We start from the raw sequence: 12,342 nt of genomic DNA on the forward strand, positions 1-12,342 counted from the left end.
CGGTTTAGGATCCGGTTTGGTGAAAAATCGGTTGCAATTCGGGGTCAATCTGCTTCTTAGTCCGAAATGCAAATCCGGTTTGAATCCAGTCTTCGGTTTGAAACCAATCCGCTTCGGTAAAAACCGGTTATGACCAAATCCTATTTTCGGAATGGATCGGATTGAGAGGGTGAAACCGGTTTGGCTGTACATCTCTAGTTGCTAGTGGTGTGTGGGACTATCCGATGCGATCTTCTACGTTTATTTGATCCAATATATGTGCTAGTGTACTTGTGGCTTCTCTATCTTAGTGAAATCATTGGACAAAAACATAACCTTGTTTAGTTTGAGGGACATAATATCTTTGGCATTGTGTACCATAAATATATCTAGGAAAACTTATGTACTGATTGCACAAAAGACTAATGTCTCTAACTAATAAAGGTCAAAATTAAGCTCCCTTGCTTGAACATATATTTTTCTTTAGGCTTTTAGTTTTGAGTGAAAGATAAAAGAGAAATGTTGTGTGAATAAAATCTTATAAAGTCTGAAGATTGAAGATATTGAAGAATGAAGAAACAAACACCAAGAAGTCAATTGAGTATTTTATTTTGTTGTAATTTTTCGTTTCTAAATTATTTTTTTATATGGATGCTTGGGGTCTTAATACAAAATTACCTTGAGGTTATGAAAGATTCCTAAGAATATATTCGGGGAGAGGCATAAAATGAATATTGCTTAGAATAATTGGGAAGTGTTTAGATGGATTGTAAGTATTTATGATTGGGGAAGTTCTTAGGAATATTAGACACAAGTATTTGCATTGCGGTCTTGATGTAATAGACACCACTAAGCCTAAAGTCTAATAGTTTGTCTAGACCATATTATGTCTAGGAAAATACTTGGCAATACTTATCTGATGGAATTCTCTACAATAAAAGAATAAGATTAAAGACTCCATGTATTATTATATTTTCCATTATTTACATTAGACACATTATTTATATATTTTTCACATGAATACTTATACAATTATTTTTAAATTAACTTTCCTTTTGTACAGGTATATCACTTAATAACGATCAGGTTAAAAACTTGACGCTATATGAGATTGAAAAAATTCTACTCCAAAATAATTCAAGCCTAAGAGGTTTTGTTGGGATGCCTTACCCTGATCATGATTTGGTATCTTCTACAAACAATCGTTTAATTACTGATGAGTTAGATTTTGATATAACGATTCTAGAAAAAGAATCTCATCAGCTACTTGAATCATTAACAGTTGAACAATGCTCAATTTTTGATGAAATCATGACAGCTGTTAAACAGAAAAAAGGAGGAGTGTCTTTTGTTTATGGCTATGGAGGTACTGGTAAAACTTTCCTTTGGAAGACTTTATCTGCATCTTTAAGATCTAAAGGTGATATCGTCCAAAATGTTGCTTCAAGTGGTATTGCTTCGTTGTTACTAACCAGAGATAGAACAGCACACTCATGCTTTATAATTCCTCTAAACCTTACAGAGGATTCTTTTTATTCTTTTGGGAAGGACAGTAATGTAGTCGAATTGTTAGAAAAAACATCATTGATTATATGGGACAAGGCACCTATGATTCATAAGCATGCATTTTAAGCCTTGGATCGTTCTATGAAAGATATATTCACTTGTGATCTTCGTACCAACTCAAAGTTGCCGTTTGGAGGAAAAACAATTGTTTTTGGAGGAGATTTTAGACTAATTCTACCTTTTATTCCTAACGGAAGCAGGCAAGAGATTGCCAATGCTTCTTTATGTTCCTCTTACATTCGGTCAAATTGCAAAGTGTTAACATTGACAAAAAAAAAACATAAGGTTAAGTGTTCTCGCATCTAATATTCAAGAAACGACAACTTTTGCAAAATGGATTTTGGATATAGGAGAAGGAAAGGTTGGTTGTTTAAATGATGTAGAGGCAATTATTGATATTCTTGATAATCTTCTCATTGTTGATTCTACTGATCCTATTGGTTCATTAATTGAATTTGTGTATCCTTCTATCGTTGAAAATGCCAAGAATCCGATTTATTTTCAAGAAAGAGCAATCCTTGCACCGAAGAATGAAGTCGTTCAAGAGATTAACGAGCGTTTGTTAAAATTATTTCTAGGAGCCCAACAGGAGTATTTAAGTTCAGATAGTCTTTCACATGCAGATTTTGTTCAAGATAACATTAATGAAACTTTATACTCCCCTGATGTTCTAAATGGTCTTAGACCTTCAGGTATGCCAATTCATAAGTTGGTATTAAAAGTCGGTGTTCCGGTTATGTTACTAAGAAATATTGATCAAAAATCCGGATTGTGCAATGGAACAAGGCTACGGGTTATTGCATTGGGCAAACATGTTATAAAAACTGAGATAATCTATGGACGTAATATTAGAAATCATACGGTTATTCCTAGAATGTCTTTGACGCCTTCGGATAAAAGGATCCCTTTCATATTACAAAGACGACAATTCCCGCTGGCTGTATGTTTTGCGATGACAATAAATAAAAGTCAAGGACCGTCACTATCGAAGGTGGGATTGTTTTTTAGACAACCAGTATTCACTCTGGACAGTTGTGTGTTGCATTGTCAAGAGTGAAGAGTAAAGATGGATTAAAAATATTAATTTTAGATAAAGATTGTAAACTTAATTACCAATAAGACATCTAATGTTGTATTCAAAGAAGTCTTTGGAAATTTCTGATTCATAAAAATAAGTCTCAATTTCAATGTTTGTTTTTATTATTATACATTATCTTACCTACTTATTCATCATTTTGTTTTTATATATTTAGCAATTTTTATTTAATTAATGTTTAATATTTATAACATTATTGTCATCATCATTTTATAAATGCATACGTTTTTATTTTATTTATTTATATTTCGAAATAGTTTTATTATTTATATATTTTTTGTCTTTATGTTAAATTAATATTAAAAAACATGTAATGTTTAACAAAATATATTAATATTTAACCAAAAAAAAAAAAAAAAAAAAAAAAAAAAAAAAAAAAAAAAAAAAAAACTCGTGTAATACACGGATATCACACCTAGTGAATACCTAGTGAATAATAATAAGTGGTTTTAAGCTTTATAGTTAAATGATATTTAACGTCCATATTAACTTGAAACTCTCGTACTTTTTCAATAACTTTCCAACGACAAGTGCAACTATACTTTTAAAATTAGATAACAATAATAAATTAATAATTATAGGTTTTATAATTAATAAAGAAGAAGTGGTTTTAAACATTCTATTCTATAACTTATTACAAATTAATAATAATAATTGGTTATAAAAATAATTAACAATAATAATAATTAATAGTAATATTTAATTATACATTGCATGATGTTATATTACAAAAATGACTGATATTTTAGATAACCATGCTCGACATAAAAAAGGTTTAAATAAGTAAACTTCAAATTAATCAATCTAAATAGTAGTAGAAATGTAACCCTTAAAAAAGGTTAAATAAGAAAATTTTAAATGAACCAATCTAAATACTGGTAGAAATGTAACTTTATGTCGAGATTTATATTTTGTTTTAGCCATGCACACGTTAAGGGTAGAGGCCAACTGTTTCATAAGATGCTAATAATATTTATCTTATCATATCTTTTAAAATAATTATAATTTTATATATTATCTTGGGCGTAAGAGTTGTCATTTTGTAGTTGATGTCTATGACATTATGATATTCAATAACAAATATCCATCAAAATTTCAAATAGTTGTGTAAGGCATAGTCATTCGTTTATATCTAAAATAAGTAGTTTGACACAACAGCAAATCTAGAACAAAAAATCACATGGTTCCCAAATTAAGTGAAGCTAATAAAAAAATCAACAATATTTTTGGGGGTCGGGTTGGGTCGAGTCGGGGTGGGTCGGGTATCTTAAAAAAATTGGACCAACCGTTTCAATCGATTAAAACCGATCAGGCGCCACCGATAAAAAAAAATTAAAAACCGATTGACATATAACTAAAAAAACTCGTACGATTTAACGAAAAACTAGTTGATTATTAGTCCATTGATAAAGCAGCAAACAGAAAGTGAGAGTCTTTGGCATATGACTTCTTTTTATTAGAACAATTTTCTTATTTATTGATATTTTGAGAGTATTGAATAAGAGTGATTAACTTTTTGTTATCAATCTCATAATTAAAAATAACAAATTGTCCCTAGTAACTTATATTTTTCTCCTTTTAAAATAGTTTTTTAAGACGTTTAAAAAAAAAAAAACAAATTCAAGATAGGCCTTTTATTTTTTCTAAGGTAGTTCCTAATTTTTCTAGTATATATATTGGAAATGAAATTGAGAATTTAGATAGGTCGTAGGACCTACCTATGCCCTTCATAAATACGCCCCTGGTTTGACGTCAACCAGGTTTATTAGAAACTCTTAAGACTTTTCTATATCTCTTTCGGTTAAGAAATCAAACTCACCTGTTATTATATATTTAAGGGAAAGCTGCAAAAAGAAAAGTTATTATATATTAGTCTCATAATTGATTCACTTCTTATATCTTTTTTTATTCAATTAAGTCCTATCTAAATTTAGTCCAAATTTTATACTTGTGGCCAGATTTCAGAATTTTGTTATGAATTAATCCTATATTTAGCTTTTTTACAACTTTTTTTCTCAGAATTTTGTTTCGAATATGTTTTTTCTTTATAATCATATTTATACAAAATATAAATTTTCATATAAAAAATATTATGTTTTCTATATAAAAACTTTTTAATTTTTTTGTGTACAAAATACGTATTTATAAAAATAGGTGTTTATCAAGTACATAAATATACACAAATCCGTTTTTATAAAAAAAAAAAAAAAATGTATACGAACACGTATTTTCCAAAACAAAATGTACATAAACACCTATTTTACTATAATTACATTTGCATACAAACACATATTTAATATATATATATATATATATATATATATATATATATATATATATATATATATATATATATATATATATATACACACACAACTATTATTGTGCATATAAATATGTTTTTGTATACAAATGTATTTATAATAAAATATGTGTTTGTTTATATATATATATATATATATATATATATATATATATATATATATATATATATTAAATACGTGTTTGTATATATTTTTTTTAAAACGGATTTGTATATATTTATAGTACTTAATAGATACCAATTTTTATAAATATTATTTCGTATATAAATAAAAATTTAGAAAAAGTTTTTATATAGAAAATATAAGACTTTTTATGTGAAAATATGGTTTTTTTTATAAATATGATTTTAGTAATTAAAAATATATTTGATTTTTTTCGAGAAAAAAAAAGTTGTAAAAAAACTTAAGATATAATGAATTCATAAGAAAATTCTGAAATTTGGGCCAAAAGGGTAAATTTTGGACCAAAAAAGTAATAAAATTTAAAATTTGAGCCAAAAATATAAATTTTGTACCAAATTTATAATAAAATTTGAAATATGGGCCAAAAATGTAATTTTTAAAAGTTTGATGACTTATCGACCATATAAAATGATCAAATTTAATACAATATCGGTTTTTGGAATTTGATTAAGTAAAAAAAGATATAAATACTAAATAGATTATAAGACTAATATGCAAAGATTTTTTTTTTTTTTTTTTTTTTTTTTTTTTTTTTTTTTTTTTTTGCAGTTTTTCTTATATTTAATATTAGTTTTCAATGACTTTTAATATAGCCACTTTATAGTTACTAATATACCACACTTAATATGTTAATCTAAATATAATGTTCCATTAAGAAATAAATCAAAGGACAAATAAATTGGAAAATAATTATCCAAAGACAATTTTTAAATAGTTAGAAATTTAATATTATTTTAAACATAAAACCTAAACTAAAAATCAAATCATCAAAAAAAATAGAACTAAAGCTATTTTTTATAAACCATAATCACCACAATCAATATATAATTTTGGTTTCACTTTTAAATTATTTCTTGAGACTATTATGAAAAATATTTATTTCTGGATTGCAACCGATACTGGATGAATAGAAAAAGAAATACAAGACTTACCTGATATTCAAGAGCAGTTTCAAGTTTTGTCACGACCTCATTTATCGATGGACGTTGTCTACGTCTTCTATTCAAACATTTATAAGCAATCGTTGAAAACACATCTAGAGAACTAGAATGTATTTCATTCTTTATATTAGCCCAAATAACTTTGTTTAGATTCTTTTCATCGTAGCACTTTTGCACAAAATTCACAAAACCTGAGCTTGTATCTTGATTATTTAGTCTGCACAACCTCCCACACAAAACTTCAAACAACACCGCCCTAAAAGAGTAAATGTCTGACTCCTTCATTAGTATCCCAGTATGAAAATATTGTGGATCACAATACCCGATTGTGCCTACGATATTATTCGAGACAATAAACTTAATATCTTGGTTAGCAGGACCAAATTTAGATAGACCAAAATCTGCGACCCTCGTATTCCTGTTTTCATCTAATAAGATGTTGACACTTTTAATATCGCGGTGCAATATTCTTTGTTGGGAGCCAACAGGATTATGAAGGTACGCCAAACCACCAGCCGCCCCAATACATATCTCAAGGTGTCGAACCCAAGTTAGATCGTTGTTGTTGAGATGCGAGTCGAGACTTTTTTTGGCTGCATACTCGTACACAAGGATTTTCTCACCTTTCTCATCACAATACCCTAACAGGGAGACAATATTTTCATGCTTGTAAACCGAAAGAGTAATGATCTCCTTCCAAAACTCGGATTCTCCTTGCCTATGTTTACGGTCTAAACCTTTTAAAGCAACCATGGTGTTCTGTCCCGAGTTGAATGTTAGGAGACAATTTACAACCATGGCCCTTAATTAGTTGAATTTTGCTATAGAAAGAGTAAGGATAGAGAATATAACTTTATACAATCTTTTAAAAACCGGTTTGAACCAGCAAGTTGGATCGGGAATTGGGGGAGGAAGCGGTTCAACTATAACCGGTTTTAGGTTGTTTTTTGAACCGGATTAAACCCGCCGGTTTTTAGAAACACCCGGTTGAACCGGCCAAAATAAATCGGTTGAATCGGTTAAACCGAATAAAAACACATGGACAAGAACCATTTGCATAATCAGGGGCGGAGCTTGAACGTATAGTTTGGGGGGCGAAAGTATTAGAAATTAAAATTAACGTTACCTAATTTCAGCAATTAAACACCAAAATACCTAAAATTACCGCGATTGTATCTAAAAAAATCAAAATGAAGGAAAAAATCATTCAAAATCGACCCTCTAACTTTAATCAAATTTAGGACAATAAAAATCAAATATTTGATAAATAAAAGCAATCCTAATTAGTTGATTCCCAAATTTCAATAACAAGCAAATGGAGGAACAATTCGTATTACTCATCAATTGATTCATTCTAGACAAACGTTAGCAATTTTCTGCAAAAATCCATTTAAATGTGTGTGAAATCATAATTAGTTGTATACCAAATCCCAACAACAAGCAAAATGGTGAAGCGGAGGAAACAAATTCAATACTCAAGTTTCAATACTAAACAAATTCAATACTCAAGTTTCAATACTAAATAGATTGACTGCTAATTTCCAGTAGAATTAGAAAAGAGAGAAGACATAACAGCCGAACAGGAGATAACCCAAGAGCATACCTGATTTTCTTCAATTCTGTGAACAAGAAAGAATAGCAGAACTGCAAAACAACTCAACAGCAGGTGGACAATGGTGACTGACGGAGCTTCGATGGATAGTGGATGCTGGCAGGCATCCCACACTCCAATTCCGTATGAAGCGTTTTAATAATCCATCCCATCGTGGGCCCCCCATTCACTTTGATTTTCTTTGAAGTAGAACCAAATCAGACTTTTTTTTCTTATTTTTTTGTTACTGTGGTGTCATTAATCAACAACTTGAAGAGCTAAACAAATCATCAACTAGAGTACTAGACAACTCCGTCAAAAACATAAACTAACTCAGGATATGAGAATTGAGGTTTTAGATTTGCAAATTCTAATTCCTAATTCTACTATTCCAATTTCAAGAATAGATGAATCCGAGAGATTGAGAGAACGGGAGAACATGAGAAGAAAGAACAGGAGCATTACATACCTGGTTTCCGATGACCAGTGACAGCTGCTGCGGTGGTGAATGGCAAGACCGATGGGCAGCGACTGAGCGAGGTACGGAGGTAACGACTAGCGACGATGGGGGAGGATATGATGGGGGAGGAACTAGGTAAGATACGAATCAAGTTTGACTTCTTGCCGCTTTCTTTGGAAATCGGACTGAAATTGGGAGGGTCCACAGGCCAATATTGACACTAACAGGCCTATAATTAAAATTTTTGAAGATATATTTGTTATTTCTAACCCAAATATCAAGGGGGGCCAAAGCCTGTAACATCCGGATTTCCAGGTATATTAATTATTCATTATTTTTGGAGATTTTAGGAGGGACTCGGCGAGTTGATGCATAGACTCGCCGAGTAGTGTCGCGATTTTTCATCCGGGTTAATGACCGGACTCGGCGAGTCGACTAGTGGACTCGGCGAGTCCACACTGTTTAATGAAACCCTAATTCCCAGTGTTTGAGACCTATTTAAAGGCACTTATGGCCTTCATTTGCGAATACTAGTTGATAGAGAGAAAACCAGAGTGTGTGAACGTTTTGAGAGAGAAAGGAAGCCATTTTTTATCCTTGTGTTGGTGATTTTGCAAGAAGAAGGTGACCAAGGCAAGAGGAAACTGAAGAGGGTGCTAATCTGTGGATTTCAGAGCTTAGGGACTTCATCTTGAGGTATATATTCATTTCCCTTTCAGTTTTGGTGTAAGCTTCGAGAGTTAGGGTTTCTAGCCCTTTTTTTAGTATGATTTGTGAAGCAATTGGTCCCTTCTTGTGTTAAGGCTGCGGATCTGGATCCAAAGAGGTCCAGAGATCTAAGCCCCTTGATCTTTATGGGGTGTCATTGGGTTATATGAGCTTAGGGTGGCATATTGAGGCCATTTCTTTAAATAGAGCCGTTGGGTCTTTGCATGGGCATCGAGATCCAAACTTTACGTGTTTTTATTGCTTTAGGAGGCCAGATCTATGAGTTAGAGGAACGGATCTGACCTCAGGAGCTCATTTGAGCTCGAGCATGGCATGAACTCGTTGAGTACCAAGAGCAGACTCGGCGAGTAGGGTTAGGGTTTCCCCATAAGTTCACTCAGTGAGTACTTTCCGAGTTGGGGGAACGACTCAGTGAGTCGGAAGGAATTAGAGGACTGGAGTTCAAGGCGGAACTCACCGAGTTCCTAAATGGGACTCGGCGAGTTGAGTCAGGGTGGCCCCGTGATTCATGCCAGGTGTAACCCGTCGAGCAGGGGAAAGACTCGACGTGTCATGTGGGACTAAAAGAATAGTGGACACGCGTAGACTCAGAGAGTCACCCAAGTGCACTCGGCGAGTCGGGTCAAAGTCTGACCGTTGACTTTGAGGGTTTGGTCAACAATGGGGTCTTTGTGTCAAGAGAGGGTTGAGTCTGGTCTAGAGAGTTATATTTATGAGAGTATTTTACTTTATGTGATTAGGCGGAGGCTAGACCATATTTCCACCGAGTCGGAGATTTACCGAGACATCTGAGGTGATTCTTCTCACTATACTTACCTAGAGTGGTAACAGAGTTATGTGCTAGTATACTGCTGAGTTATGTGCCAGTGTATCTGTATGCTATTTATGTGTGTTATTGTGATATGTGATATGCATGATTCAGAGTTTCCAGAGATAGGACCAGTGGGTCCATAGAGTTAGGGCTAGAGAACCCACAGAGAGTTGGGACTGCAGGGTCCCACTGAGACACACTAACCCGAGGGTCAGCAGAGCTATAGCCTTGAGTGGCTAATATATGTGTTAGAGTGGTATTTTGGGGAACTCACTAAGCTTTATGCTTACAGTGCTATGTGTTATGTGTTTCAGGTACCAGTGATGATCGCGGGAAGGCGTCAACATGATTCGTACACACCCATCGGAGTTTATTATGATATGATCTTGGGATTTTGTATTAAGGTAATATTGATACATGGTTTATGAAAGTGTTTATGAATGAATTATTATGTTTTTGAAAAGCGAAAAATTGGTTGAAATTTTTACGGTGTTACAAGTTGGTATCAGAGCTTTGGTTTGAGGGATTCGGATGCATCTTCGGGCGTATCTAAACTCAAACTGAGGATTTGAGAAAAATTTGATAACAATACAATTTAAAAAAAAAGAGTAAAAAGAGTTTTGAGACAAATAGAGCAGAGCCGTGTGTACGATCAGCCAGCGCTCGAACGGTGATTTCCCAAAATACCTTCGCAATAAGTGTTACGAGATATATTATGTTATGTTATATGATGAGCTATATTATACATGCTAGAGTAGACTAGGTATCCTTATTATGACTAGAGTGGCCTGATATATGATGCCTTAGTCTAGGAGCTTTGCTGCTAGGGATGCTTGAGAGTGTTTTGATAGCAGCAAGGAGCTTATGAGGGATCTGCTAGTGAGTAGCGTATGATTTAAGAGAGTAGAGTGCTTGGAATTTGAGACTCTGGAAGGAGGACTTGGGATGAATGCTGATGCGGTGTGGTTGGTAGTATTAGGCCCGTACTACCGAAGGCACTGGGTCAGTGCGCAGCCCAAGTAAGAATCCTTAGGGTACCAGAGATCAAGTAGGATTGGGATATTGAGTGTGTGTACAACCGTGCGAGTATCTGATATCTTGTGTTGTATTTCAGAGAGGCATCATGGTGGGGAAACACCACAGACCAGGGACTAGTGAGGGGGTGTGAGCGACGAGGAGCTCCGCCAGATGATTCATGATGAGGTGGCTGCTGCCATCCACGCTAAGATTCTAGAGATGTTCGGTTCTATCAAGACCACCTTGATAGAGACGTTTTACGAGAGATACGCTGCTCTTTCGGATGCTGCTGTTGCTGCGGCCACTGCAGCTGTAGTTGCGGCTAGACCGTAGGGTGGTGATGCGATGTTGTTCCGAGAGTTCAGTAACACAAAACCACTGGAGTTTGATGGGACCCAGGACCCGATTGCAGCAATGAGGTGGATTTCAGACATCGAGGGATGTTTCTTCACTTGCTCATCCTCAGAGCATTTTAGAGTCCGGTTCGCATTGAACCAGCTTCGCTTGGGAGCGAAGGACTGGAGGAAGTTTGTGACGGTGCATTATTCGCCTGCTAAGCTTGCTGCAGTGACTTGGGAGAGGTTCACTGCTATGTTCCGAGATGAGTACGTTCCCTAGGTGGAGAGGGAGCATTTGGCCCAGGAGTTTCTAACCCTCAAGCAGGGTACTGAGTCTGTCACAGTGATTACGAGGATGTTCCATGAGCGGGCGATGTTCTGCCCAGAGCACGTGTCCTCCGAGCAGGCACGTATGAGCCGATATTTGAGCATTTTGAGGAGGGATATATAGGAGTTCGTGGCGAACTCGACGTACCAGACATTTGCTGAGCTTCAGGCAAATGCCCAGAAGAGGGAGATAGAGCTAGAGACCCAGGCTAGGGAGGAGGCTGAGTCTTAGGGGAGGGATCGGCGACCGACACAGTCACAGCCGGCAGCCACGCGGGCCCAGCCCACTAATTCGAGATCTGGGAGTCAGAAGGGCCGCACTTGTGGCAAGTGCGGCAAGAGCCACGATGGGGGTGTGCAGAGCGGGGTCTTGCTACAAATGTGGCAAGGAGGGGCACATGGCCAAGGACTGCCCCAAGGGGTTTGTAGTATGCTTTCACTACAACCAGACCAGACACCGGAAGACAGAGTGTCCACAGTTACGAGGGACAACACAGGGAGCATCTCAGGGATCTGCCCCTGCTTCTATCAGAGCTACGGAGATCCGGCCAGTGAAGGTCGAGGCACCGAAGGCACGAGGGAGAGCCTTTCAGTTGACCACAGAAGAGGTCCGCGCAGCGTCCGATGTCGTGGCTGGTATGTATTCTTTAATGTATTTATTTTGATGTTTGAGATATTGTGTTTATATTATGTTATGAGTAGGTACTTTTCTTGTGAGTTCTGTTACTTGCCTTGGTGTTATTTGACTCGGGTGCAAGTCGGTCTTTTGTATCTTTGGCTTTTAGTCAGCACATCAGTATTAGTCGAGAGGCGTTGAGTCGACCTCTGAGAGTTTCCATAGCTAACGAGAGGGCGGTGTATGCCACCGAGGTGATCTGAGGGTGTGTGCTCGAGATTTTCGGCGTTGAGTTTCCGATCGATTTAGTTCCTATTGCGATGGGAGATGTCTGTGTCATCGTGGGCATGGACCGGTTGAGCAA

At 35.2% G+C, this 12,342-nt stretch overlaps 2 protein-coding genes and 1 pseudogene across 2 annotated transcripts; 2 read left to right on the forward strand and 1 right to left on the reverse strand.

Moving 5' to 3' along the window:
* The first annotated feature begins 741 nt into the window (after positions 1-741).
* On the forward strand, positions 742-1,611 carry LOC145049821 (uncharacterized). The gene is made up of 2 exons (XM_078998177.1): positions 742-748; positions 1,043-1,611. Exons 1-2 carry the CDS (start codon positions 742-744, stop codon positions 1,609-1,611), a joined length of 576 nt encoding a protein of 191 aa, XP_078854303.1.
* A 15-nt stretch (positions 1,612-1,626) lies between these two features.
* Positions 1,627-5,736, forward strand: LOC145049822 (uncharacterized). The gene is made up of 3 exons (XM_078998178.1): positions 1,627-1,745; positions 1,831-2,485; positions 5,698-5,736. Exons 1-3 carry the CDS (start codon positions 1,627-1,629, stop codon positions 5,734-5,736), a joined length of 813 nt encoding a protein of 270 aa, XP_078854304.1.
* A 146-nt stretch (positions 5,737-5,882) lies between these two features.
* On the reverse strand, positions 5,883-6,842 carry LOC145049823 (putative receptor-like protein kinase At5g39000 pseudogene; annotated as a pseudogene).
* Positions 6,843-12,342: the final 5,500 nt, after the last annotated feature.

This window comes from Lactuca serriola, chromosome 5 (genome assembly GCF_051521515.1).
Source record: "Lactuca serriola cultivar US96UC23 chromosome 5, Lser_US96UC23_V15, whole genome shotgun sequence".
Taxonomy (NCBI): Eukaryota; Viridiplantae; Streptophyta; class Magnoliopsida; order Asterales; family Asteraceae; genus Lactuca; species Lactuca serriola.

Coding starts and splice junctions, on each gene's coding strand:
- LOC145049822 (XM_078998178.1), top strand. CDS start 1,627: ATGAAAGATATATTCACTTGTGATCTTCGTACCAACTCAAAGTTGCCG. Junction 1,746..1,830: donor TTTATTCCTAACGGAAGCAG/GCAAGAGATTGC, acceptor AAAAAACATAAG/GTTAAGTGTTCTCGCATCTA. Junction 2,486..5,697: donor GACGACAATTCCCGCTGGCT/GTATGTTTTGCG, acceptor TTTTTTTTGCAG/TTTTTCTTATATTTAATATT.